Source organism: Hemicordylus capensis, chromosome 2 (assembly GCF_027244095.1).
Source record: "Hemicordylus capensis ecotype Gifberg chromosome 2, rHemCap1.1.pri, whole genome shotgun sequence".
Taxonomy (NCBI): Eukaryota; Metazoa; Chordata; class Lepidosauria; order Squamata; family Cordylidae; genus Hemicordylus; species Hemicordylus capensis.
Genome location: NC_069658.1, coordinates 133,562,977 through 133,590,390, shown reverse-complemented (window position 1 = coordinate 133,590,390; position 27,414 = coordinate 133,562,977). Strand labels below are relative to the sequence as shown.

Sequence of the window (27,414 nt, the reverse complement as noted above, 5' to 3'; positions counted from 1 at the left end):
CAATTCAACTGTCCAAATTGTGGGCATCTCCCTTTAAAATTGAGGGCTGACACAGTTTAAAGTGGAGGAGAGCAGGTCCATACCTGCTGCTCCTCTGCTCACCACCATTGCTGCCAGCCCAGTGCTCCCCCCAGCTATGCCCTCATGCTGGCGGGGCATCTTCCAGATGCCCTTGTGCGGCGCTGGCACACGCATGGCCTCTGTGCATGCGTGGTGGCCATTTGCATGACCAGCAACCAGGCTGGCCACACAAATTGCCACTGCACATATGCAGAGGCCATGTGTGTGCCAGCACCATGCAAGAGCAGCTGGAAGATGCCCTGCCAGCACATGGGCATATCTGGGGGGAGTGCCAGGATGGCAGCAATGGCAGCAAGTGGAGGAGGAGCAGGTATGGACCTGCTCTTCTTTGCTTTAAAGGGACTGTGTAAGCCTTCAATTTTAAAGGGAGGTGCCCACAATTCGGACAGCTGAATCACGTTTCAGCACCTCCCTAGTAAGAAGGGAAATTTTGTGAGTAGTGTAGCCACATGCTGCTCTAAAGTGCTTCCCTGAGACGAAGTGCCTTACAGCACTGCTGTGAGAGGCAAAAAGAAGGCTGCAGGACTCTAATTTCAGTCTCCTTGTACCCAGTACAACATTTCTGATCAAAACCTGAACATCTGGAGGCTCTGAGACAAGGACTTCAAGCTGATAATCTGGATGCTTCAGCCTGGTTCAGCTGTAATGACAAACCATGCACAGGCAGGCATGAGACTTAAGTCTGTACTCTGTGCCCTCAACCTCTTTCATATCTAATTAGAAGATTCTGTTGGTTACCACAGTTCTAACCAGAATATATATATAGGATTAGATCATTATTTGTTTATTAACTGTAGTTTGTACAAACCCAGTTTCCTGTGTTCATATGGAATGGGAAACTGGGTTGGAAGCTTCTAATTGCACTTAAAAGAGGAGAGAAAGGAGAAAATGTGGGAGCCCATGGCTTGTGACTGCTCATTCCAACCATGCATCAGAACCAAGCTACTCTAGATCAGCTTAGAGCCAGTTCTGGACTGGCCTAGTGGAAAGGCTCTTGCCCAACTCCACTAGGTATCTGCAAAGCCCATTCAGATCAAAGAATGGAAGCTTTTATGCTTTCTTTAGTTGTTCATTTGTTTGATAAAATGTTTCCTCTTAACTGGCTGCCTTCCTTAAGAAGATAATGCATGGTTTAAGAAGTATAGGGCACAAGCAGGGTTCCTTCTAACAGGGATTCCCAGATGTTGTTGACTACAACTCCCATAATTCCCAGTCACTGCAGCTGGGGATGCAGCTGGGAGCTGTAATGAACAACATCTGGGAAACCTGTTAGAGGGAACAGTGGACACACTGTTGCTTTAAGATCCTGAGAAAGGAGCAAAACCTTCCATCAGGATACAGACTTGTGGACGATATAACACAAGCCTGAAAAAGGCTTAACCAGCAATTAGATATGAAAGCTACAATAAGGGCTTCTCTGAGCACTTTGGTCTTCCAGGTCCTGCTTTGGATATCTAGGGCTGCTGACCTTCAGAAAGTGTCTACGAGAAGGCAGGCCTTTTCAGGAGCTACACCCTCAGTATGGAACTTCCTGCCTAGGCAAACGCACCATGCTCTGGCTTTGGTGGTCTTCTGGACACTGGTATAATGGTTTTGTTAAACAAGGCCTCAGGGCAGGAGGGATTATCTGGATGCTGTTTTACTGGTTTTTAATTTTGGCTCTTGAGCTTTCGTTTTATTGGTTTTTCTTACTTTTTATTTTGTTATTTTAACAATAGCAAAGAATAGAGTTATCAAACAAGGATAGACATCATCATCACTTATGACAAGTGATATATGTTACCTTTGAATATCTGAGTCATTTTTGTTTGGCTTTTTAATACATGAGGATGAGTTCCAAACGTTCTGGTTCTGGTTCTGGTGTGATTTTAGACTTCTCGATATAGTTCAAGAAAGGTATCAAACATGTTTTATGGCTTTAGATTTTAACTTGTTTGTTGCAGGGGTTTAATTATATTGTGAGTATAGCCTTGGATGATCATTGGATCCGAAAAATCTGGATATAAATTAGAAGAAATACATGATTATCCCTTACTTATGTGCTTCAAAATACAGTATTCTGACTGTCAGGCACTCAAAGCAGCTCTGACTGTATAGCAGAGAACTGTACAGTGGGAATGGAAGAACAGAGAAAGAATTTGAGGGTAGGATTTACTCAGTGTCGATTAATCGGGAGTCAGTGAAAGAGAAGGCAAGTCACGTAATTAAAAGGGAACAGGTGGTAGTGGTGGATTGTGCCTGGATGTCCATCTCCACAGCAACCCTGGCAGTTTGTTGTGAGCTTCATGGAGATGTGAGGGGGCAACACAGCATCTCTCTCCCTAGTGAGCTCAGCTGTTTATCTAATGCTTCCAGTCTTCAACTTTGATTTCATTCGACCATCACCATCCTGTGTCTGCTTATTGCAGAGCACTCCAGTTTCCGTCAGTGATTCATTACTGACGTTTCCTCTCCTAGCACTAGCTGTGCCTAGAGTAAAGAGCATAGATTGAATATGCTAGTGGCAAGAGACATACACACACACACACACACACACACACACACACATATACCAAAATAGCTTGAGGTGCTCAGCAGTCTCCTCCTGCTGCTGACCTGAAATATGCTTTAAAAGAAATAGGAATGGCCTAGATGTGTATTTGTATGCAGTGGCTATAATTAGGAAGAAAGGTTAACCTTGTCTATCATATAAAAGTAGGGAAAGGTAAGTCTTTCTGTGTAAATATACACAAATTTTTAAAATACCCATTGTGAAGCACTGAGGCAAACTGTCAGATGGCAAAAAGACAGACGTGCATATGGAATTAGTCTAATTAAAAACCCATCACATTGTAGCCCTATCCACAAATTGTGTTCAGTACACATATGAGTGTACAGTGTACACAGGTACAGATCTGTACCCAGGCATAGTTATTCATATCTTGTATTGAACACAGGTAAAGCAGTACACTTCCTACTTGTACCATGCATTTGAGGGGCCTGTACCCAAGTTCACATTTAAAATGCACACAAGTTTTCCCCCACGCAGAAACATGTACAAGTGTACAGACAGCTCCAAATAGAGCTTATTTCAGTGCTGAAATAGGCCAGGTTGAGCAGAACTTGAATGATGTCTAGCCCAGTTCTATTGGTCCCTCTGTTCACTAAGAAATATAGGTCTAGCGCTAGAATTTTATGGTTTTACTTTTCAGGCTTGATGACGCTCACTTCTTGGAATATGATTGAGCTTGGATGCAATCAAGCATGCAGACTTGAGCAATGCAAATCTGTGCTTTTGAGCACTGAGGATCCTAAAGGCAGAATCCACAAGGGAATCTACTACGAAGTGGTATTTTTTGGCAAATCTTCTGTGGTTACTGGCATGTATAAGACAGCCTCTGCATAATAAAGTCAGGATTCAGCTATTAGAACTGTAGTTTTAAATTGTTGCATTTCCCATGGCTGCTTGTAGAATTTAGAATCAGGACAGCTGCACTAATTTTATAGCAGAAATCAGGAAAATGTCCGAAAAGTGCAAACTGGTTTTTGTTTATTTGTTTTAGAAATGGCTGCTCATTTTCAAGGCTTGTCTTTTGCAACTCTTTTCATGTAGAGCAGGTTCTCTGGTTACAGCAGATGTTGGAGGGCAAGTTACAGATACTGGAGGACCATATCTTGTAATTTCTTACATTTTTATCTTGAACTTCCTTCAAGGAATTCAAGATGGCATACTTGGATCTCTCCCAGTTTTATCCTCAGAAGCAGGAGCGTCATTAGGGGGCGGCCCATGGGCACAGGCCCCCAATGAATTTCTCAGAGCTCTAAATCTCACCAGCCACCTCCCTCTTCCATGACCTCTTCCAGAAAGGAAGTGCAGCAGTGGAGACACCTGCAGAGATCATGAGAGAGAATGCCTAGCTCTCTGCTGCTTCCACCTTTAGAGGTGCTGTATTATAATATTGTTTGTTTAGTCACGTATATACCACCCTATATAAAATATTAGAGACTTTAATATTAATTTAATATTAGAGACTTTAAAATGTAATTATTATTTGGGATTGGGTATGATATAGTTTAATTATCAAAAGGGGGGCTTAGCTGTGGGCATGGACCTTTTAAGTACCTAGCAATGCCCTTGCTCACAGCAACCTTGTAAGGTGAGTTAGGTTGAGAGCTCCTGGCTGACATGATTAGGAGAATTACTGAATTGACTGAACCTTTTCACAAGACTTTGTTGAATGTGGATATCAACAGCAAGATGACTAGAAAAGAGTTATATATGAAGGTACTATAACAAGTTGCTTTGTGGGCCTGTTACCATTTTTGTCTTGGAGCCTGGGAGACGGCGCAGGAGGGGATTGTATGGTTCTTCCAATCCTGATAGGTACCCTTTGTTTCACTACACTGAAGGTTGGCTAGCACCAAGGCCCTCACAAGGAGCTACAGCCAGCCCCTGAGACCAGCTCTGTGCTCCTCATCTTCATATGATGGATATTTTCAACTGAGAAAGTGCCCCACCGTCACTTCTTCTATCACCTACCAAGCTGGACCTCACAATAAACTTTAGGGTGGTCTGCCCAAGTAAGTAGGGACTCATGAAAGGTAGTGTCGCCAAAGGGTCTCTGAAACCTGGAGCTGACATGTTAACAAGTCTGTGTGGAAGTGTGGTAGTTACCACCCTCCATGGCTATGCTTTGCTCAAAGTGGGGGAAATTAGCTTCAAATGGGTGCAGACCAAACAGCTATATTTACCTTAAAGTACTTTGGGAAAGTTGGTTGTGGTGTGGACGCATTGGAAAGGACAAAAGATAGTAGACTCGTGTTCTTGAAAATGAGTTGCTTTATTGAGAGATAATTGGGGTACAGAACATGAAAAGAGGATGGTTAGTTTTAAAGCACCTAGTGTCCGGAAGAGGAAGGAGGTTTGAGGGTGAAAGAAAAAGGAAAAGGAAAGCCATTTTTCATGGCTACCTGCTCTATCTGAGGTCCATATCTCAAGGTTGGCTTGAGCATGAGGCAAGCGAAGAGGTACACATGGGCAGTGTAGGGTGCAGAGTGCGATGGTAGGGTGCAAATGCAAGGGTGCAGGCCATGTGTGTTGGCAGCACATGATGCAAGAGATCGATGCCATCTTTGAGAGGGGTTTTATAGGCAATATACCCTGAGGCATGTTTGATGAGTTTTGATGGATCGTGTACTGATAAAGTGTTTCTTTTGGAAACGTCTAGTGTTTTGGAATTCTCACTCCAAATAAGGCGTGAATATCATGTATTTATTAGCTTATGTTTGGGGTGTCATCCCCTGTATGCTTCTTAAACAAAGAAATGTTTCACAAAAGAGATTGCTGAGCAATCACCTGAATAGAGAATGGAAGGGGGCACATAGCACCTTCGGGCATTACTCACTTGATTTTGATAAATGCCAGGAGGAAACAAGGTGAGAAATTTGGCCTAGCCTTGAGACTTCTTATCGGCATATATGGGAGGAAGAGAGCTTGCATTCTTTTCTTTTTGTCTCTGTTTGACTCTAATTTGGGTCTGCCATGCATCTCTCTCTGTATCTCTCCCTGCATCTCTCTCCAGCTAACATCTCAGCACCGATTCTGTTAGATGCTCTGTAAACAGCAGCAGCTGGTGGGTGCAGCTGGCTGGAGACCAGGCCAAAAGATGGAAATCAAAAACACTTTGTAAACTGTGAAGGATAAGAGAAAAAGAAACCTTAAGCATGCCTTTATGCCTTGTACTGGGTTAATGTTTTACAGGAATCCTTGAGCAAGTGGGCTTTTTCTGCCTATGTGTGCAGCAAGCTAGTTCTATTCTTCAAGTGTGAACTCCCAAGTCCTGCCTGCTTTGCTGGCTGACAAGCCTCGCTTAGTGCCTTCCAAGTTATCATGAACCCAGATGGTTTTCTTTGAGGGAGGTGTTTATGTTACAAGGGATTCTGCAGCTTTCAGTGGGCTACTTGTGTGACATATCTTGCTAATCACTGAAGATGTATTGGATAATATCCAAGAAGTGCTTGTGACTTTCTGTGGCAATTGCAAGAGCAGTAGGTGCACTAGCATATACCCAGGTTTAAAATATTATCAACAGGGTCACCAAATGCAAAGAAGGGCAGGATTCCAGTACCTTTGAATAGGAGGAAATTCCAGCACTTGCAGCTTTTCTCGTCTCTGCCAGAATTCCCTCTTTTTCACACCTTTTAAACATAAAAGAGTTCCTCCTTTCTTTGCAGCTGGTCATTCTGCTGTCAAAGGATTGGCATCTTTGTTAGATTAAGAAGTTTGGAAGGGTTGATTGCTGTTTAGTATGTATGCATCTTATGAACATATTCCCCTTCCCAAAAAAAGATCCAGAACTGGTTTAAAATTTCAGTCCTCCTGTGGTTGATTCTTTACATCAGCTTGGCTATCTATTTGCAAGCACAATTACAATTACTTCTAGTTAACAAACCAATGACCCATACATTACACAGAGTAGATGTGACACCATGGCTGAATGGAGATCTGGATCAATCCTTGAGGGATTTGTCCAGAGCGCTAAATGTGTGTAGTGCTGAGAGCACTAATCAGTGATTTCAAGAGGACCATCAAATATTTAGAAGTCTCGTAATAACTCACTAAGTGAGCTTTTCTTTCTTTTCTCTGTCAACTTCCACCTAGTCAAAAGCACTCCGTGAAAAATGGCTGTTGCAAGGAATTCCTGCCAGTTCTCCAGCAGAAGAAGAAGCCAGAAAGACACAATCAGAAGAGGATGAGCTCAAGGTGAAAAAGCTTGAAGGCAACGTCCATAGGTAGGCACATCTGCCTTCTAATAGTCAAGTTGTCTGAATGTTCATTGATAACAGACTAAGGGACAATGTCTGCATTATGTAGTCATGTTTTCATAAAAATCAGTAAACAGTACTGCTCTTGGGTTCATTTTCATTTTCTACTAAGCTATCAACTTTGATTGAGTTAAGTGATAGATTAATCAAATAAAGCTTTACCTGATTAATTGGTGAGGCCATTTAGTGAGTAGGCCTGCTAGTTAAGAGCAGATTTGTTGATATTTGAGGAGATGTTGGCTCGCCTTATGTGTGTGTATCCTTTTCTGTAACAGAAAATGAAAAATTAGATTTTGAAGACTGGTTTTCCTTTGAACCTTGTAAATGATGGCCTGCTTCAAGTGCAATGCCTCTTCTGCCAAGGTGCTTTTGCTGGTACAGCACCCTTCTTGTGGAATCTGCTTCCCATCAGGATCATTTTCTCATGGTCGTCTGGCAGCTGGTGAAAGCCTTCATCTCTGGGCAGGCTTTTGCAGGCCTAGACTGGTTTGACCCTTGATCAAGTTGCTGTTCCCAGTTTCATTTTGCTTAGTGGTTTGTAATATCTTTCTTGGTGGTTTTATGTTCTGTCAGTTTTTGTTGTTCTTGTAGTTCTATGATTCTGTGTTCTGCGGGTTATTGTTCTTGATGGTTTCATGTTCTGTTGGTTTTTGTTCTTCTTGTTGGCTTGATTTTAGGCTTTAAGGAAGAATATGAAGTACAAAACAATTTTTTTTTTGTTTTTTGGTGGAAGCTCTTATTTAATACATCCAAGTTCTCGCACTTTTAAGTCTCAAAAGGGAATCTATATGGGTTTGGGTTTTTTTAATACCCATATTTATTTAAATTTAATCAACTAATTAATTCCTTAAAAGGCCTGTGACTCATAAACCCTGAGTACTTCAATCAGTTGAAAGCCTTGCTACAGTAAAAGAAGCTACTGTGGCAATCCTGGTGTAAACTAAATATGCAGAGGGAGAGAGAGGGTGGTAGCAAGACCAGTCTTTTCGTGATGCTGATAGAGGTGGTTATCTCAGGTTGGATGCAGCAGATTGGCAGGGGGCATCCTACACCGAACTCTGATTGTTGTCCTTATTGCGGGGTGTGAGGAGAAACATTACAGTCCTCTCACAGCAGAGTATGCTCTGGTGGTAAAGAAGTTCAGCCCAAGAAATTGTCTGAAGACATTAGGTTGAGATGAAAAACAAATAAAGATTCATTAAGAAACTAAAATATCATATAGTAAGAGAGAGACATAGAACTACATACCCAAACAGGCCTCCAACAGCAACTGAATGCTCTAATGACCAAGACAGACCTCTTAACATCTCTTCATGCCTCTAATGGCCAGCGCTTAGAGCAATGCTTTAGGATTCTCATCTTTAACAGTCCTCCTCTTAATGGTGTGAATGGAACCACGGTGTTCTGGTTCGCAGACAGGCGGAGGGGCTCTGGTTCGCACCCGGGTGGGGGAGGGTGAACTTACTCCTCCCACCGCTTTCTGCCCACGGTGCTCCTTTTTTGAAAAGCATTTGGGGTGGCAGCATACCTCCCTGCCGCCCCTGCCCTCGTTCCTCGGCAAAAGGCTTCAGAATGTGTGATTGTTTGTGTGTGCACGGCGCGCACACACATTGCGTGCGTATGTCTCGCACGCACGTCTCACATATGCACGCATGCAATGCACACACTGGATGCGTGCGCGCACTGTGCGCACTTGCAATCGCACATTCTGAAGCCTTTTGCCGAGAAACGGGGGAAGGGGCTGCAGGGAGATATACTGCCACCCCAAATGCTTTTCAAAAATGAAGCGCCGGTGGGGGGAAAGCCACAGGAGGGATAAGTGCACCCTCCCCCATCCTTAAAAAGCCACCCCCTGGCGTTGAACCACGAACCCCACCCGCCAGCAAACCGATTCACAGGCCCTTAGAATGGCCTGCGAACTGGTCCGTGCACATCACTAGTGCCAGCCTTGGCTGCTGTTCTTCTCTTCCTTCTCCTCTTCTCATTCCCTGGATTTTACAAAAGAGGATAGGAACAGAGAACAAGATGATGTGTACAAGAGAGGAGAGTGGTAAACTAGAACATCTCCCCTAGGAGATATGCTAGGCCTCCTTTCCTCCATACTTCCTCTTCTGCTTCATTCCCCTCTTTTTTTTTTTTTTTTAAATCTAGGGAGGAGGAGAAGCTACTAGGTGTGCACAGAACCAGCAACTGCCTGTTCGAAGTGTGGGGGGAATAGCATTAAGGAGCAGCATGCTCTCCCCCCACCCCACGCCTAAAGCTGCCGCCACATTTTCCCCACCGGCCCTGTGCCTAAAAACAGTCCCATGGGGCGGCAGCATACCTCCTTGCACCCTGGTGTATGCCGGACTGGAAGTACCCAGAAGTGCCCAGTGCATGTGTGCACTTTGTGACGTGAGCATGTGCAACATGTGCACATGTGAGCGCAATGTATGCATGCACACTGGGCACTTCCGAGTACTTCCAGTCCGAAGCATACTGGGACAACAAGGATGTGCTCTGCAACCCCATGGGACTTTAGACACAGCGCCATGAGAGAAATGTAGTGGCGGGGTAAGAGCACTCTCCCTGGCCCTTACAGCTCTCCACCCCACCTTTGAATTGGTGAACTGCCAGACTTTCGAGCTGGTTCAGAGGTCCATAAAAGGACCTCCAAACAAGTCCATGCATATCCCTAGAAGCTACAGGGGCAATGCTAGTATGCCATCATCAGGAAAGTGAAGGGAGGAACACGTACCACCAGGGAAAAGGGGTGTGTGCACCATCGGGTGGCATTTGATACAGCAAGTTGCCATGCAAGGGGACAACTGGCTGTATCAAATGCACCATGCCACCTAAGCACAGCGGCTTGTGCTGGCCCTGGGTGGTAGAAAAGTCAGCCCATTTTATAAGTTGTGGTAAGAGAAGGCCAATAATGGAGAATGAGAGAGAGGCAATTTCACAGTGAATGTACTTAGGGGTGGGTGGGGGGAACACAATGTTGGTTTTAAATTCTAATTACAGTCATGGAAAATGCCAGCAGTACTTGTAAAAATGGCCTGTGCGTACACTTTCATCTTAAAATTTGATCTGACTTGGATTTCTCATTTTCCCATTCCACATTATTCTGCCCTGTCTGCTCCCATACTTGTCTCCCACACCACCACCATGCAAAGACTTTTCTGTTACAAGAAGCCCACACCAGAACCCACACCAGGGCTTGTCAAGCATTACATTTTCCCAAGTGTGCACCTGAGATGTAATGAAATGAGACAAATATGTTTGAAAACATCTCTTATCACGTAGGTCTACTCATAAGAGGACCAGGCTTGGGTACAGTTCCCTATCATGTGGCAAACTCAATTTAATGTCATACGATGCGTGGAAAATCCCTCTGTTGCCCTTCCTGGAGTCATGAAAATAATCTTTAAATTTACTTTGTAGATAAAAATAAGAGTTTATTCCAAATAATTCTATGTTGCTATTATTTCTATAGACCTTTCTTTGAGTGTATGGGGTGCTCCTGTACTTCCCAACAGAGGTTGGGTGATTAAAATCAACCCAGAGAGTGTCTAAATCAACCCAGTGAACTTCATGGATGGGCCAGCGAACTTCATTTTCTGTCCACAGCACAAAATCATAGGCAGCTGGAGAGCAAGGATAGCATCTAGAAATAGAGGTTTTGTAATGTTAAATAGGAATACAGTTACAAGTTGTTGTTGTTGTAATAGATAACCAAGAGTGTGGCTGGAAATTTGCAGGCAAACAGCAACTCAGTTTGCATGTGTTATTCACAAAAATAGTTACATCTTTAATGATTTGCACTTTTTTGTTTTGTATTGTTAGATTTCTGCTCTTCTGCTAAAGTAGTGTTTCTTATGGTTCTGATAAATGAAAGACACAATTTTCTGACATAAACTTGGAGAAATACTTCACCAGAATAGGCCCCAAGACATTCAGCTGCCTGGGGCAAAACACAAAATGCTGCCCCCTTCCCTATTTAAAGTGATTAAAGAATTATGATTGAACACTTCCTTCTTCCAAGTCCATTATGCATATCTAAGGATACAGTGAATCTTTCCTATTAAATGTTTTTTGTTTTTGTAGGAAAAAAGAACAAACCAAAGTTCTTACCTGCTTGTTTGGGGTATAGTGGGGACACATGTGACTGATGAGGGGAAGCCACCCAGGTAAACAGAGTGTTGAGTCTGATGTGGGAAAGTGTGATTCAAATTTTTATTCAACTATTGAGCTCCATAATGACATTGGGCTGCTCAGTTTGATCTCTCTACAAGCCTATCTCACAGGATTATTGTGAGTATATAGTGGGATATCCTTGTATACACAGTTCTAGATAGCAGAGAATTGGAGGAAAGCAAAGCACAATTAATCAAGTTGGGGCATCTTCCCTAATAAGATTATGGAATTTGTATTTTAGGGGGGAAAGGGGAGCACAATATAGATATATACTAGGGATGTGCGAAATGTTTCGGGTACATTTCGGGTGAAATGTTTCGGTCACAGATACATGAAGCGTGCGCACGATGGACTTTGGGAGTGTTGCAGAGCAGCAGCGGGGAAGGGGCAGCAGGGAGGTATCTTGCTGCCCCAATTCCTACTAAACTTACGGTGCCAGAATGGGAAAGAGGTGGGAGGGGTAAGTAAACCCTCCACCCGCTCTTAAAGCCACCCCCCACCCCAGTGCCGGACCGCAGTTTGGCAGTTCCGTGCACACTCCTAGCCTGAAATAACAAATGGAGAGTTCACTCGGGCTCTCGGTAGCCTGGGTGGGAGAGGGGAGTTTGCTCTGGGGTCCTCTGGAGTCTGAGCCACGCCCCCTGCACGTGGCATCACATACATGGGTATATCTGGAGGGGGCCGCCGAGTGGGGCTGGACCCAGGCCGTCATTTGGCTGGCTCTGTGGCTGGCCCCATCCATGCTTGGCACACAGATTGCACGCCCACATGGACTCCAGCTCTCCCCGGCAGCAACGGATGGTCAGGGCCGGGATGCATACTCTCCTGGAAATTCCATAATGCACCACGGGAGTGTGTGGTGCATTATGGCCATCCCCACCCCTGACACCAGCCAGGAACCCTGCAGTCTCTCAACCCCAGCTGCAAGCAGCCAGGTTTGGCAGACGATCAACAAAATGGGGCTGATAGCACACACTCCCTCAACCTAATTTTGGAGGCGGGCTCCAGATGCAGGTTTGTCGCCACCGGGAGCTGGGTCGCTCCTGATGGTTCACACATGCAGCACAGATTGAGCTAAGGCAGTCAAGCCCAATCTTTGCTGCACGTGTGAACAGCCTCACTGACTGCTGAGATCTGAAAAGCCAAGGAGAAAGAAGTGTAGCATTTTCAGTGGCCAGTATGTGCAGCCTCAATAACCTGCCGAGCTGCATGCCAAGAATAAATTACGTACAATAAAAAAATACATGCAATTGTACCTCATTTGCATGATTTATTTGAGTCTAATCAGCATAATTTGCTTGATTAAGAAATTTAATTTTTTTCCATTCACAAATATACTCAGTCCAGGATGCCCATTCTCAAATAAGGCAATGAATACCGTGCACATGACTACGATACCCTAGTTCGTGGTTCACACATACATGTACATTTGATTTCTCAGCACTTGATTACTGCAGCTGAACATGTGAACTGGCTCCACTAAAGCACAGTATTTGAGGTGATAGGGGAAACGTGTTGGAGCTCATTGTGTATTCAGTTTAAAGACAGTTTAAATTCAGTTTTAAAGTTTTTGATGAAGGTAGCAAGGTTTCCATCAAACATGTTCTTCCAAGCTATTGTTAGGTACTACCCATCCCTTGCCAGGAGTCCTTTGAGCTGGTAGTGTAGGCTGTTGTCCAAGAATTATTGACCATGTGCTGTAGGTAAAGCACACACTAGAATGCTGGGTATGCCTCTTGCAGTTATTTTCACCACATGACAGTCTGTTATTTTACAGTGCTGAATGGAAAGTTGGCATTTGACATCTGTGGATTAAACAGTCATCCTTCACAGCATTCAGAAACCCACACACAGCCTGTGGGTTCTTCCCACTATTTGAAAAGCTCCAAAAATGTGTTTGATTTGGCTAAGTTGTGTTAAAACAGAATTTTTAACTAAGAATTTTTACTAAGCACTTTTAACTGAAAAAGAAGGGTATTCTGTGCCTTGAAAATGTCATGGGAGATTTCAGGTAATGATCTCTGTAAAAACACCCTTAGGACTCTTATGAAAACACACTTATGGCCCCTTCACACTTTATGCTTTTTAGATAAAAACATAAAGTATGAATGTAACACACAGGTATTTGAATATATATATATTCTCCAGGTACAGTGTTCTGAGAGCTGGGAGCAGTTACTGGCTACTGCTCCCCATTGAAGTATACACTCAGTGACTGTTCTGTTCAGTCATTTTATTACAGTCAGCGACCAGACCAAAAGTAGTTATAAACATACAATGGAAATACACTCAGTGGCAAACCAGGGTTTGTTTTTGTATACTATGTGCACACTGCTTAAAAACAACGTAACTTGTAAGCATACAAAGTTTTGTGGCTGGGACTGCATGAGACTGTTTGGTAGATAAATAGGTAGTAGCTGTTTAATGTAAGGTAAAGCAAAAATTGCATAAAAACAGCCCTGATGGATCAGGCCCAAGGCTCATCTAGTCCAGCATCCTGTATCACACAGTAGCCCACCAGATGCTGCTGGGAAGCCTACAGACAGGGGCTGAGGGCATTCTCTCTCTCTTGCTGATACTCCCCCGCAATTAGTATTCAGAGGCATCCTGCTTCTGAGGCTGGAGGTGGCCTCTAGCCCTCATACTAGCAGCCGTTGATAGACTTCTCCTCCATGAAGTTATCCAAACCCCTCTTAAAGCCATCCAGGTTGTTGGCTGTCACTACATCTTGTGGCAGAGAATTCTACAAGCTGATTATGTGTTGTGTAAAAACGTACTTCCCTTTCTTGGTCCTAAATTTCTTGGCAATCAATTTCATGGGATGACCCCTGATTCTAGTGTTATGCAAGAAAAAGAGAAATTTCTATCCACTTTCTCCACACTATGCATGATTTTATAGACCTCTATCATGTCTTCCCTCAGTCATCTCTTTTTCTAAACTAAAAAGCCTTGCCTCATAAGAAAGGTGCTCTAGGCCCCTGTTCATCTTGGTTGCCCTCTTCTGCACCTTTTCCAGTTCTACAATGTCCTTCTTTAGATGTGGTGACCAGAACTGTATGCAGTACTCCAGGTGTGGCTGCACCATAGTTTTGTATAAGGGCATTATATTAGCAGTTTTATTTTAATCCCCTCCCTAATGATCCCTAACATGGAATTGGCCCTTTTCACAACTGTCGCACATTTTGTCGAGACTTTCAACAAGCTGTCCACCACGACCCCAAGATCCCTTTCCTGGTTAGTCACCAACAGCTCAGATCCCATCAGCATATGCTTGAATTTGGGGTTTTTCGTCCCAATGTGCATCACTTTACACTTGCCAACGCTGAACTGCATTTGCCATTTTGTTGTCCACTCACCCAATTTGAAGAGATCCTTTTGGAGCTCCTCACGATCCATTTTGGATTTCACTATGCTAAATAGTTTGGTGTCATCTGCAAATTTACAGCAAATTTGCACCTCGCTGTGTCCTTTAGAATATGTAAATAGGCCAATTCTAATTGTTGTTTTTCAGAAATAAGAAATCTTCCTGCCTAGCAACTATGCCTAGACCTTTTCCCCCCATTGGCCTGTCACAGACTCAACATGACTTACATAATGAATATAATAATTTAATGGAATCTTTACTGGCTTAAAACATACTAGACTTGTTCACACGACCATATGGGGGTGGTTTGGCATGGGAGATTGTGTGCAGACAGATGAGCAGAGCCTCTGTTTGGCTCTGCAAACCCTGTACCCAGACAATTGAGTCATCCTTGTCTACATTGCAAAAATAGGAAGCAGGGTCTGTCAAGGATCGAAAATCCTTTGGGCAACCAGTACACTGGGAACCCTCATTATATCATTACCTGTCCTCTGATTGGCAGAGAAGAGGCAAGAGGCAGGCCCAGCCCTATTGAAGGCACTGCAGGGAAAGGAAGCCCCTGTAGCCGCAGTATTATTGTTCTAATGACTGCTGAGTCCCGGGAACAACTTAAAATGCTGCATGTACTAAGACAACCAAAGGATCGAGGTAAGAGGGCTCTGTTGTCCTCCTACCTCTGTTTAGAGCAGGGTAGAGGATCTGAGTTACGGAGATTTGGGAAGGTTAGGTTAGCAGGATTCCCATGGCTCTGCATGAGCCTGAATAGCTGGGTTTACTGCCTCCCACCTTGAAATGGATAGTCATGAGAACAGCCCCAATGACTAGTCAAATCATTTCTACTGTAGGCAAAACATTCTGTTCATAGAAACACTACCAAGCTGGGGTCAAAATCTACCCTCTTCCCCTGGAATCCATCAGTGTCTTATTCTGCCCCACTCTCAGCTATAAACCCATTCACACAATTATTATTAGGGTAGGAGAAGCCTCCTATACAGTTCGGAAGCTGTGTACGCGCCTGTTTTCTGATCATCTGTGAATTTAAAAAAAAAGTCAGAGGCACAGGCAGTGATTGTGTGCTAAGCAGCAATTGAGTTGGAGAACTTATGTGAATCTATGTATTACACTTGTATTTATTTACTTTAATGTATTTATGGTGTATAGGAGCTCAGAGTGGCTTACATCTGGTTCTTATGCAGTTTCCTGAAACAGCTTACTGCTTAGCTTCAGCAGTAAAATTGCATCATCTCCCTTCAGACTATTCTCTGTGAAGTGTAATTGCTTGAAAGTGAGGGATTTGACATACCTGGGTCAATTCACATACTTATATTGGGGGCTGCAACACTCATTTCCACATGGAGAGCCATATTGATGGGAGGAATAAACAACCATATGAATATCTGAAATTTTCATGTTTCTCTGATACTAGTAACTCTTCTATTTTTCACATAGAGCCTATTTCACACACATGACTCAAGATGTGAGAATTTTGCCAGCTCAGAATGGAATTGGCACTGCATCTGTTTCAAAGTTGAGGATATAGGAAAAATATTTATCTCAGAATCAGCATAGCTGGGCAAAAAGCTTTGGGCATCATTTTCTTGCAGAAATGTTTGAATGATGTGACCCACCGGAAACAAAGGTTTTATAAACACTTGTGCATGCTTTTAAGTCCTACAAATTCATGGAGGACAGGTCTATCAATGGCTACTAGTCTGGTGGCTGTGGGCCAGCTCCAGCCTCAGAGGCAAGATGCCTCTCAATACCAGTTGCAGGGGAGCAACAGCAGGAAAGAGGGCATGCCCTCACCTTTTGCCTGTGGGCTCTCCAGAGGCATCTGGTGGGCCACTGTGTGAAACAGGATACTGGACAAGATAGGCCTTAAGCCTGATCCAGCAGGGTTGTTCTTATGTTCTTATGTTGCTACACCCCTGATTGGCCACTTTGGCTGAGTGAATTCACTCACTGCTTTGAATTAATAAGATTAGTAGTACAGAAATCTATTAAATACCTACCTGGTTCCCTTGTTAGGATGCTTTTTCCAGTCAAAAACAAGTTAATGAACAATTTGTTACTGCTTTCTATTCTTTTCTTTAGAACATATTTTCTCTGAAATGCTAAATTTAGGGCAACTGCAACTCTAGAACTTGTAGGGGGCTTTCATGTTGCAGAATACAGCAGAAATGTGTGTTTTTCTCTAGAGTAGCAGTTGGCTTGCATAGCCTTTGGTAATTCCAGCAGCAACAACAAAAAAAGCATTAAGTGTCTCCTTGGATGGAGTATGTTTGCACTGAAAACAATGGAGCCCCACACATGCACAAAACTCCAAGACTCTGTAGTTGTGTTGCCAGGTACATAGAGTTATTGCTGGACACAAGCTGCTGCATAAATAAGCCTTAGGAGTGGGCACAAGATTCCACCATTGGTGCAAATGAGTGAAGAGTCCTTATTTAGTACTTCGCTCAGGCAAGCATGATTGCATGATGTGAAAAGCACTGGAGGGTGGAGCATCATTCTCAACAAGTGTGCTTAGTGCAACGAAAACAACTGGTGGGGTGAGGGGAATCCCTCCCAAATACAATGAACTTCATTCATGCCCAGGCAAAGGGAAATCCACATGTTCTCTGTGATCTCATTGTTTCCAGTTTTTATTTTCTTTCTCCCTTCCCAGCCATTTTTTACTCTTAGAGCAATGAATTCATCTCAGTGTTTTATCTTTGCAGCTACACTCAACAGGCTGGGAAAGTTAGCTAAGTTGTATTGGGGAGTTTAACACACACATCCACATTTTCTGTCTACAACAGTCAAACCCTAAGTGAGGAGACATGTTGTGTAACAGAGCACTGGAAACGCAGAACAGAAATGTGAAAGCAGCATGAGCAAAGATGGCTGGTTACATACTAAGGAAGTTAAACAATAGAAAAATATCTCCCCGTGGTGTTATATTGTGCCTTTTGAAAAGTAGCTAATGCCACTAGAAAAGTACTGCTGAGCATGCAAGAACTTCCATTCCTCCTCTATGATGATCCCAAAATACTGTCATGGAGGAGCTAGAAAAGGGCATCTTTGAGGGACTGACCCTTTCACAAGGCACCTTTCCTTGCACACACAGCTCTGCGAGGCAAGTAAAAGTCTTCTAGTCAAAGAGATCTGAAGCTAATTCAGACATTCAGCAGGGCTCTGTGTGAAATCTACTCAGGCCTTTTCAGGGGCGTAACTATAATAGAGCAAGAGGAGACAGTTGTCTGGGGGCTCACTGCCTTGGGGGGCCCCCAGAGGCAAGTCAGATGACTGACTCCCCCAGCCTCGCACCTGCCCAGGTTTCCTTCAGTTGTATTCATCCTCCGAAATTGATGTGAGTGTTAAGACCTGGAGTTACCAGAACAGCATGTCTTTCTCTAGTACCGTTAAATGACTTGCATCGTCCTCCATTTACAAAACCTTTTAAAAAATAATTTAGGATGTTCTATTGTGGCACATAGAGATAGATAGATATATAAATTTTACTATGCTTTTTGTTACCACTATTAAGCCTCATTTAAGATTTCTTTACTTCAGGAGCTGAGCTTCAGTGGGGGGCACATTTTAAAATCTTGTCTGTGGGCCCACTCCAACCTTGCTACGCCCCTGGGCCTGTTCTACCTCAGAATTAAAATGGAAGAATCACTTTTTCTTTATTCCCTGCTTGGAGCAAGGGAGAGAACAAAGAGTACACACAGCGGTACTTTGTTGGTGGTTGGGAAATGAGTAAGGGTGTGCAAACGGGTTCGAATTTGAACTGGCTCGACATCGAACTCGCCCAGTTCAAGGGTTCAACATCAAGCCAGCCACAAACCAAACCTGCCCGTTTGGCTTGAGCTCAAGCTGTTCACCCCCAGCCAGTTCAGTGGGCTCTTCTTTTAAAAATAATAAAAAAATTTACAACTGAAACTGATCACCACTGGGCAGCTTCCATGGGGGGGGGGGTGTCTCCGGAGGTTCCCCCTCCCCCACCGGCCTCCCCCGGTGCCATTTATGTTCCAGTTCGAGTGGTTCTTGACATGTTCTGGGCCTTTGTGTAGTTGTGGTGGCCATTTTGGAGGCTGCCACTCATGCACAATGGACCTCTGCATGGCTGAAGACACACATCCCCCCACAGCTGAGGTGGTGAGTTTCAGTGTGTGTGTGTGTGTGTGTGTATGTATGTATGTATGTATGATATATATATATATATATCCCCCAAACTCTAACTGAACTGTGGGTTGTTTGGGAGTGTTTGGGTGTTTGTGTGTTCACAAAACCAAACATGGCCAGTCCAGTTCAAGTCCAGTTCAGACTCAGACCAAACCCGGCATACTGGTTTTGTGCACACCTCTAGAAATGAGCTCCAGAAGGCTGTGAGGGGCCCTTTGGGGGCTGGCCACACACCCTGTGTGTGAGATCACATGTAGGGGGCATGCCTGGCATACATGAGATGCCGGGGAGAGGGGCAAACGTCATCCCTTAGCTTTGTGCCTCCAAACAGAAGCAAACAAAAACAGAATCCCAAAAACTAAAATGTAGAGAAAATTCCCTAAAATTTAAGAGGGGTGGAGAGTTTTTACTGAAAGAATTCTGGTACAAATGTATAGTGTGGCAAATGCAAACAAAGAGAGGGCTATTCTGCCTTCTAACCTGTATATAAGAGGGAATTTCATCAGGGACAGCTTATCATGCACAGTGGGCCGCTCCACTGTGTGAAACAGGATGCTGGACTAGATAGGCCTTGGGCCTGATCCAGCAGGGATATTCTTATGTCTTCTTCCCATGCCAGTCAAGCTACAAATGAAAGTGGCTTTACCAGCATTTTTCATAGTTGCCAGAGCCAGGGCCCAACTTGCCCGCAGACTAAGCTGGTGACAAGCAAAACCTGGGGCTCTGGGGTATATTTCTTCAGTTCCAGGCACCCTAAAACTATTTTTTTAAAAACAGAACTTGAACTCTTGGAGAGCAGATGTGTAAATATTACACTACACCTGTGACAATTCTGTTGAGAGACAAGGACACTTTATGTCATCAAGACTCAGGTAGAACGTATCTGGATGAGGCTTTTGAGGAAAATATATTTGGATGGCTGATGTGTCACATTTTGGCAGCTATTCCCTGACAAGGTTCTACCTCCCTAATGGCCAAACTAGGGGAGACATTAAAAGTCTCTTCACCTTGTTGCCAGCTGATTTTTATTTTAGAACAGCAGCCATGCAGGGGTGTTGCATTAGGATCATAGCACAAATAATGAAGTCAGGAAGATAACATGCTTGGCAGCGCCCCAGGGACAGTTTAGTGCTCGCCCTTGCTAGCCGTACCCCCTGTGTCTGTGTCAAATGAGAAGGGGAAACACATGGTGCCTCGCCTGTTCCCGGCTAGGGATGCATATGAACCTATTCGGAGACCCTTTTACGGGCCTCCAAACAAGTTCAAAAGACCGGCGGTTCGACCAGTTCGAAGGTGGGGGGATACCTTTAAGGACTGGGGAGGGTGCTCTCCCCGCCACTGCGTTTCCCCTGCTGGCACTACAGTTTAAAATGGACTGGCAGGGCTGCAGCGTATCTCCTTGCCACCCCGTTGCCTCCTCGGACCAGAAGTGACTGGCAGTACCCAGCGCATGTGCGCATGTCAGGTGTGCATGAACTCACATTACACGTGCTTGTGCGCATGTCAGGCGTGCACATGAGCATGAGCGTGACGTGTGCATCCACACACCCAATGTGCGCACGCATGCTGGATACTTCCGGTCACTTCTGGTCCAATGAGGCGCAGGAGTGGCAGGGAGGTACACTGTGATGGGGGTTGTTAATTTTTACCCCCAGTAGGTAAAACAGCAGAGCACCAAGGAATGAACGAACACTCCACTTACAGAGTAGGTAGCAAAGGATGGTTTAGTTGTTGCTAAACACATAGAGAAAAGACATGGAGATTCTTGTAGAACAAAGTACTAAGTATTTATTGGTTAAGTACACTTGGATAGGAAAGACCTAATCCTAATCTAAAGGACTACATAATGAACAGGTAAGGAGGGAGAGAAATGTTTCCATCTTCTCTCTAGGAGGAAAGGAAGGATTGTGACTCAGCACAGGAAGTGTGGAAGAGTCACATGGTCATAGAGTAGAGATAGGTAGAACAGTTAGGGAGACCCGTACTCACTATCTCTACTACCAATGTCCCTAGTGGTCATTAGGATAGTTGGTGCAAAAGGTCAATGCACTGGAACTCCATTTCCAACACACTGCCACCTCACCGACTCTTTTAAACTGCAGCACCTGGGGGGGGGATGTGGCAGGGGGGTAAGAGCCCCCTCCCCAGTCCTTAAAGGTATCCCCCTACCACTCTCAAGCCACCCCCTGCCAGTTCTGTGCACATCCGTACTCCCGCCAGAGCTTCATTCACTAGCTGGGTGCAGGGGCGTAGCAAGGTTGGAGGGGGCCCAGAGACAAGATTTTAAAATGGGCCCCTCGCTGATATACACACACAAACACACTTCACAATATATCATGCACTCACACTCACATCCCCATTATGAATACGGTGAATATCTAGTTCACATTGAATCTAGTTCTTTTACTCTCTGCTCCTGCCGATCTCCAAGAGACTCAACATAATTCATAGGGGTTGCAACATGGGCGGGTGGGGAGTCATGTGATGTGCCTCTGGGGGGCCCCTTGAGGCACTGGGGCCCCAAGACGACTGCCTCCCCTTGCCTAATGGTAGTTACACCCCTGGCTGGGTGCTTTCTTTCTCTCCCTTGCTCAGAGTGAGGGGGTGCTGTGAAAGAGGGGAGGGGGGCACTGTGGCATCCCCCAGTCCTCAGCAGCGCAGGGATTTTTGTTGCGCCCACCCTGTCCAAAGGTGGCTACACCACTGATCCTTTACTTCCATGCCTTTTCCCCACCAGAAATCCCACACAGCCCTCAAGGACATATTTCTGCAAGTGGACAGGGCTCTTGCAGGGAGGTGAGAGAAACAAAAATCACATCTCCTCCCTGTGCACCATCCTGTGAGACAAGCCAGCTAGTTCAACTGCTCCTTACAAGGGCAGAGTCCTTCCCAGCCCTGTTAAGGCTGCGGATAGAGTCAGCCACTGTTTAAAAGGAACAATGTTTTAATACTTTGATTTGTGTAATCGATTCAAAGAGCAAAATTCAGCTCCAAATTTAAATGTTTTTGGAAGTTCAGATTCTAGAGATTGAAGCAGCATCCACTGCCCCATAGAACAGTCTCTTTGTGGACAACGATGTGAATAATGTGAAAGAGATTCTGCATCTGAACTGTAGTGATATGGAAGTGAAAATTTGTCCAGTACACACACAGCATTCTCTTCCAAAATTAGAAGGCTATTTTATTGACTTTGTGCCAAGAAATCTTGGCTCAGTATCCATTGCAGGCAAAGCTGGAATCTGACTGTAACAGATATGAGCTACACCTCCCCGAGCTGTGAGTGGCATCTGATACACTATTAAAAGCTCACTTTCTTCTCCATGAGTACGTGAGGCGGGAACTGGAGTATGTTGTGAATAGTTGGTTTAACTGCCCTCTTGCCATTAGATCAATGACTGACGGGCTCCCATGGAATTGTGAAATGGCATGTAAATGGGTGAACTGAGTTCTTTGGCTTCTCACTCTGGAGCCTGTCAGCTAAGCAAAAGCTTAAAGAGGCTCAGTGGACAATGTGGCATTGGCCTGCTGCAGCTGCTTTTCAAAACATTCTTCTAAAATTAAGATTGATATTTCATTCCAGGTGTGGCTGCTTGTAAATATGTGCCCCTTGGATTATCACACAGTTCAAAATATCTGCCGCCACAATCACAAATCACATTCTTAAACCTGTGAATTAAATGTTTTACAGGTGTATGTTTTCATAACCTTGTTTTGTAATGACTATAGATCATAATACTTTGCTTTCCCATGTCATGTATGCAGAAGCTGAAAACATTTCAGATTGTGTTACGGGAGGACCTCATTACTTGCGGATCCAGCATCTGCAGATTTGCGAAGCTGTGGTTGAGGTAATTGACACCCGATCTTGGTATATGTGGGGGGAAATGGGAGGGAAGGGTTAAGATTTGCATATCCACAGATCGGGAGTGGCTGGAAATGATCCCAGTGGTTGAAAATTACCTCCAGCCACCATTTTGTGCTTGGGAGTCATTTTAAATTAAATAAATAAATAAATAACACAATTTTTCACCAAAAAATGAGACAGAATCGAGTCTCTTAGAGGGCATTGCTGGACCGCTGGGGACCTGCAGAATATGGTAGGCCACTCCCCCCATGTTTCTAGGGACATTTTACCCAATTATTAGACATTTTTCTGATCTCCGGGAAGCTAAACCCCATGATCCCATTACACCAATGATTCAGTATTCATGGTTTCCATATCCACAGCAATTGCGGAGAATGGAACCCCCACAAATATTGAGGTTCTCCTGTACTAGCCACAGAATTCATCTTCCAAAGAATTCTGTCATTTATTTTTCCAAAAGCAATGGTTGTATGAAAGTGTGTTGATAGTGCCTGATAAAAACAATGAATCCATTGGAAATGCTGAATACAATTTTGATTGTTCAAGGAACAGGGCCACACTTTCTATGTAGCTCCTGACCCTTCCTCATAACAGACACTCTGGGCACTGTCACTCAGTGGTAGAGCACATGCTTTGTATGAAGAAAGTCCCAGGCTCTATCTAGTCTTAGGACCTTCTTCATTCAAAGGCATCCCTAGGTAGTGCTGAGAAAGACTGATATTCTGGAGAGTTGCTGCCAGGCTGTGTAGACAATACTGGAGTAGATAGACCCATGGTCTGTCTTTACATAAGTGTCATGGCTCAGACTTCGGAATCAGAAGACTCAGCGCAGGAAGACTCACCTGCTAGTGAGCCACAGCAGCAAGATTTGGCAGAGAAACCAGACTCGGGACCTGAGGATTCTCAACAGCTGCCAGACTTGAATTCTGATGTGGAAGAGCCTGGGATTCCACCTATAGTGAGACGAAGTATCAAGAGGCAGGCTCAGAGGGACTCATTCAGGGAAGAAAGCCAAACTGCTGACTCAGGGAAGCCTGATTGGTTCCTGGTTCTATTGAGCCATATTTATTCGACAGTCTCTCATGGCTGAGTTGCTGTTTGCAACTTCGCTGGCAGCAGATACTGTGCACTTGGAATTATATCTTTTCCGTGTTCCAGTTTGTCTTGTCTGCACTTCCCTGTATTGTTCCCTTAATTCCTTGTTCTGTGTCCTTCGCTTGTTTCATTCCTTGTTTTGTCTTTTCTTCCACTTATTACCCAGTTATTGTTAGAGGGGGGTACCTAGTTCTAGTTCAGGGGGACTTAATCCATTTACTGTTTTCTTTGTGAGCCTTTTATTTTCCTTCATCCAGTTTCGTTGCTGCTTTCTGTTTATTCTCTCTATCTCTCTGGGGGTTGTAAATCCTCTAGGGATAGCCGGGATAGCAGTTCACGACAAAAAGGCAGCTTCATGTTAATTGAATTAATTGTTAATTGTTTAATTGTTAATCTGTATTATGCATAATATATACTGAAGCTATTCCCACAATCACTGGAAAGTGGGCTAAGAGAGCTTAGCCCGCTTTCCAGTGGTCGTGGGAACCACTGGGCTCACAGATTAGCCCAGTGCTCCCAAGGCGGCTAGCCTGCCTAAACCACCCTCCCCTTGTGTTGCCCATGTGTCGCACTGCAAACCACGAGTAGACCCCCAGCTGGGCGGCTGCAAGCAGCCTCCCGGGTTCCGAGGTCTCTCCAGGATGCCCCACACGCTCGTGCAGGGCATCCTGGAACTTCTGGGGGACCCCAATCCCGAGAGCCCCTGCCAGCTCCATGACAGAGACAGCAGTTGTGTGAGCCCACTCTCTCTACAAAAGCACTTCACTGTTTCTAAGAGAAAGAATACAACTGTGATGAATTTGTGTTACACAGAGAATTCAGCTATTCTTGTAGAAATGTGGGTTATCTTGACAGTATTTTATTGGGAGTCTTGGAGGCTCTACACACAATCGGTGTGTATGGCTGGGAGGGTTTTGGTGGGGAGAGCGCGTCAAGCCCACTCTCTCTGCAGACGATCAGTCACCGAGCGCTGGGTGGCTGGATTGGCCGCCCACACGACTGCCGGCTCTTCACAGAGCCAGTAGGGGCAGCGGGGATTGGGGGCCGCCCGGCCCCTGGAGGTCCCTGAATGTCCCGTGCAAGTGCATGGGGCATTCTGGGGAGACCCCCGATACTGAGAGGTTTGTTTTAGCCTCCTGGCCAGGGGTCTCCTCAAGGGCCGAGGGGTGTGGAGCCAAGCCATGGTGACTCACGATCAAAGAAACGGAGCTGGCAGAGCACTCGCTCTGTTAACCTCATTTAAGGGGAGGGCTACCTCCAGGCTTACCAGGCTACCCTCAGGCGAGCCCAGTGGTTCTCATGATGGCGGAAAACCAGGCTGGGCTCCCTTAGCCCGGTTTTCCGCCATCATGTGAATAGCCTCTTGGTTTGTTTACAAGCGTACATATTTCTATAAGTAATCATAATGTTTAATCATAAGTTATTTATCATGAGAAAGCTGGGTGGTGATAAACAAAACAACTAGTTAATGTTGGCAGTTCATATTATGTGTTTGAGAAGAACATAAAATTTAGTTCAGTAATAAAGCAGAGATCCTTCCTCATTCCATTCCCAGCTCTTCCAAAATGATTTAGCATTTTGGAGAGGAGAGCTGGTCTTGTGGTAGCAAGCATGACTTGTCCCCTTAGCTCAGCAGGGTCCACCCTGGTTGCATCTGAATGGGAGACTTGATGTGTGAGCACTGTAAGATATTCCCCTCAGGGGACAGCACCACTCTGGGAAGAGCAGAAGGTTCCAAGTTCCCTCCCTGGCAGCATCTCCAAGATAGGGCTGAGAGAGATTGCTGCCCGCATCCTTTGAGAAGCCACTGCCAATCTGTGTAGACAATACTGAACTAGATAGACAAAAGGTCTAACTCGGTATATGGCAGCTTCCTATGTTCCTAGCAGTTTTCAATGTGAGACAAATCTAGTAAATTAAAAGGAACGAGTTGTAGAGAGGATAATAATGATAATGGTACTCTGGCCATTAGGCAGTGATGATACCCATGATGATAGTTAAGAAAGGCAAAGAGCTATACTGAAAACCAGAAGCCAGAAAATACATACAACAGACACACCATCTCTGGTGTAAAATTAGAAGGGTCTGCTATATGTATTTGTCCTCATGGAATGAAAAAAAACCCACCCTCCATGATGGCTCTGCTTTTATGGATACACAGTCTTTACCCAGCTGTTTCACACTGGACTTTACTCTGTTCGTAAACTGGATTATTTGTAACTACTAAGAATGGCACTCCCTTATGGAACTGAATATTAAAGATGTGGCAGCATACTGCACTATCTGGATTCCAAGTCATCACCAAGGTTTGTTATACTCATGCCCTTTGTTTGATGCCTCTGACTTGCCAAGGAGATGGTAATACAATCACTCCCTTGGTGCTAGAGACCACAGAGTAGATTAGAGGAGGTCTAGTGCCCTCTAAGGACTTTCTCTGGGCTGTGCTGTCCCTCACCATGTGCTCTGAGATGTCCAGCAGGTGGTGATTCTCATTACTCCATCAGCATACTGGAGGCCTTAAAGCATGTGCAGGCATCTCTGCACATCCCCAGATGGCTTGCTGAATCCGTTCTGAATGTTGCAGTCCACTCCAGAGTTTGGGTGGGGTGGAATAGATTCATTCTGCTCTCACCAAACCTTTATGAAGCAGACACCCTCGTGTTTCTGCTCATCCCTGTTTTGATATTGGTGATATTACTAAGGAACAAAGATTTGTTCTCCCAGAGATGGGAGAATCTCTGGTCAAATTTTCTGACATATTTTTCTGTGCTTAAAAGCAGTCATGGGAAGGTGGGGTGCATTTTGAATAGGGGGTTGTGATGCTAGAAGAGAGGGTTATTTAAACATTTTCCCCCACACTCTGTTTTCTTATTGAACTCCCCCCCCCCGCAAGTGTTATTAGCTGAGAAGTGGGGGGAAGCGGTACTCATATTGTACCTGCCTTTTTTTAGCCTCCAGAGCGAAGTCCAGCAAGGGGTTGATTTAAATCAGTGAAGCAGTATGGGAGAGAAAAGCACTGCAGCTCCAATTCAAATCCCCCCATCTTTCTGCATCTGCTTTTAAACAAGTATTAAGATTCTAATATTTATCATGGATCTCTCGCATTATATTTAGTTTGTCTGTATGTCAGGTAATTAGTTAGAATACCATGTTATTAATTTTTTTAAGTATGCTTGAATTTGTCTTCGTGAATAAAACTCATTGTTGTTAAGCCGTTCCCTGTTTTGGAGTCTTGCCTCCTTTCGGTAGGGTCCATTGCAGACATATATTGAGAGGAAACCAAGCTTCATGCTGATTACAGTAAGAGCAAGCAGGAAGAAGTGCTCAAGTTGGTATGCAAACTGCACAACCTTGGGGTGGGGGTGAGGGTAAAAAAGAGTCTGGCTTCATAAAAAGGACAGATTTTTTTGACCAAGCAGTGCCCACACTGCAAGAGGTCAAAATCAGAACCCATTGGGGGAGAGCAAAGAGCGCCATTGTAGGAGAGGCACTGTACTAGACCATTGTAGTGAGAAGAAGTTGACTGTTTTGCTGCTGGGTAGATACTGAGGTCATTCACACAAGCGAAAACTGTGTTCTACCCAGGTTTGGGAGCTGTGTGTGCTCCCATTTTTCAGTTGTGTGGAAGCAAGGTAAGAGGAAAACCTGGGTGGAAGTGATTGTGAGGAAGCAAGGTAGGGGAGAAACCTGGGTAGCTTTTCCTCCTACCTTGCTTTCACACAATCACTTCTACCCAGTTTTCCTCTTACCTTGCTTCCACACAATTGAAAAATGGGAGCACACAGAGCTCCCAAACCTGGGTAGAACACAGTTTTTGCTTGTGTGAATGACCTCAGTATATAGGAAGCTGCCTAGAAAT

General features: G+C 44.6%; 1 protein-coding gene across 6 annotated transcripts in view; it reads left to right on the top strand.

Annotated features, from left to right (window-relative positions):
* The window catches only part of PALM2AKAP2 (PALM2 and AKAP2 fusion), a 392,130-nt gene that overhangs the window by 89,624 nt on the left and 275,092 nt on the right, over window positions 1-27,414 (top strand). For 3 of the 6 annotated variants that reach the window (XM_053289407.1, XM_053289404.1, XM_053289403.1), the window contains exons 1-2: window positions 1,442-1,663; window positions 6,722-6,852. In XM_053289407.1, coding sequence (XP_053145382.1) covers window positions 1,475-1,663; window positions 6,722-6,852 — 320 coding nt within the window. In that variant the 5' untranslated portion in view covers window positions 1,442-1,474. Of the gene's footprint in view, window positions 1-1,441; window positions 1,664-6,721; window positions 6,853-27,414 lie in introns of those variants that run through there. The other 3 variants (XM_053289405.1, XM_053289408.1, XM_053289406.1) reach the window with 2 other exon arrangements.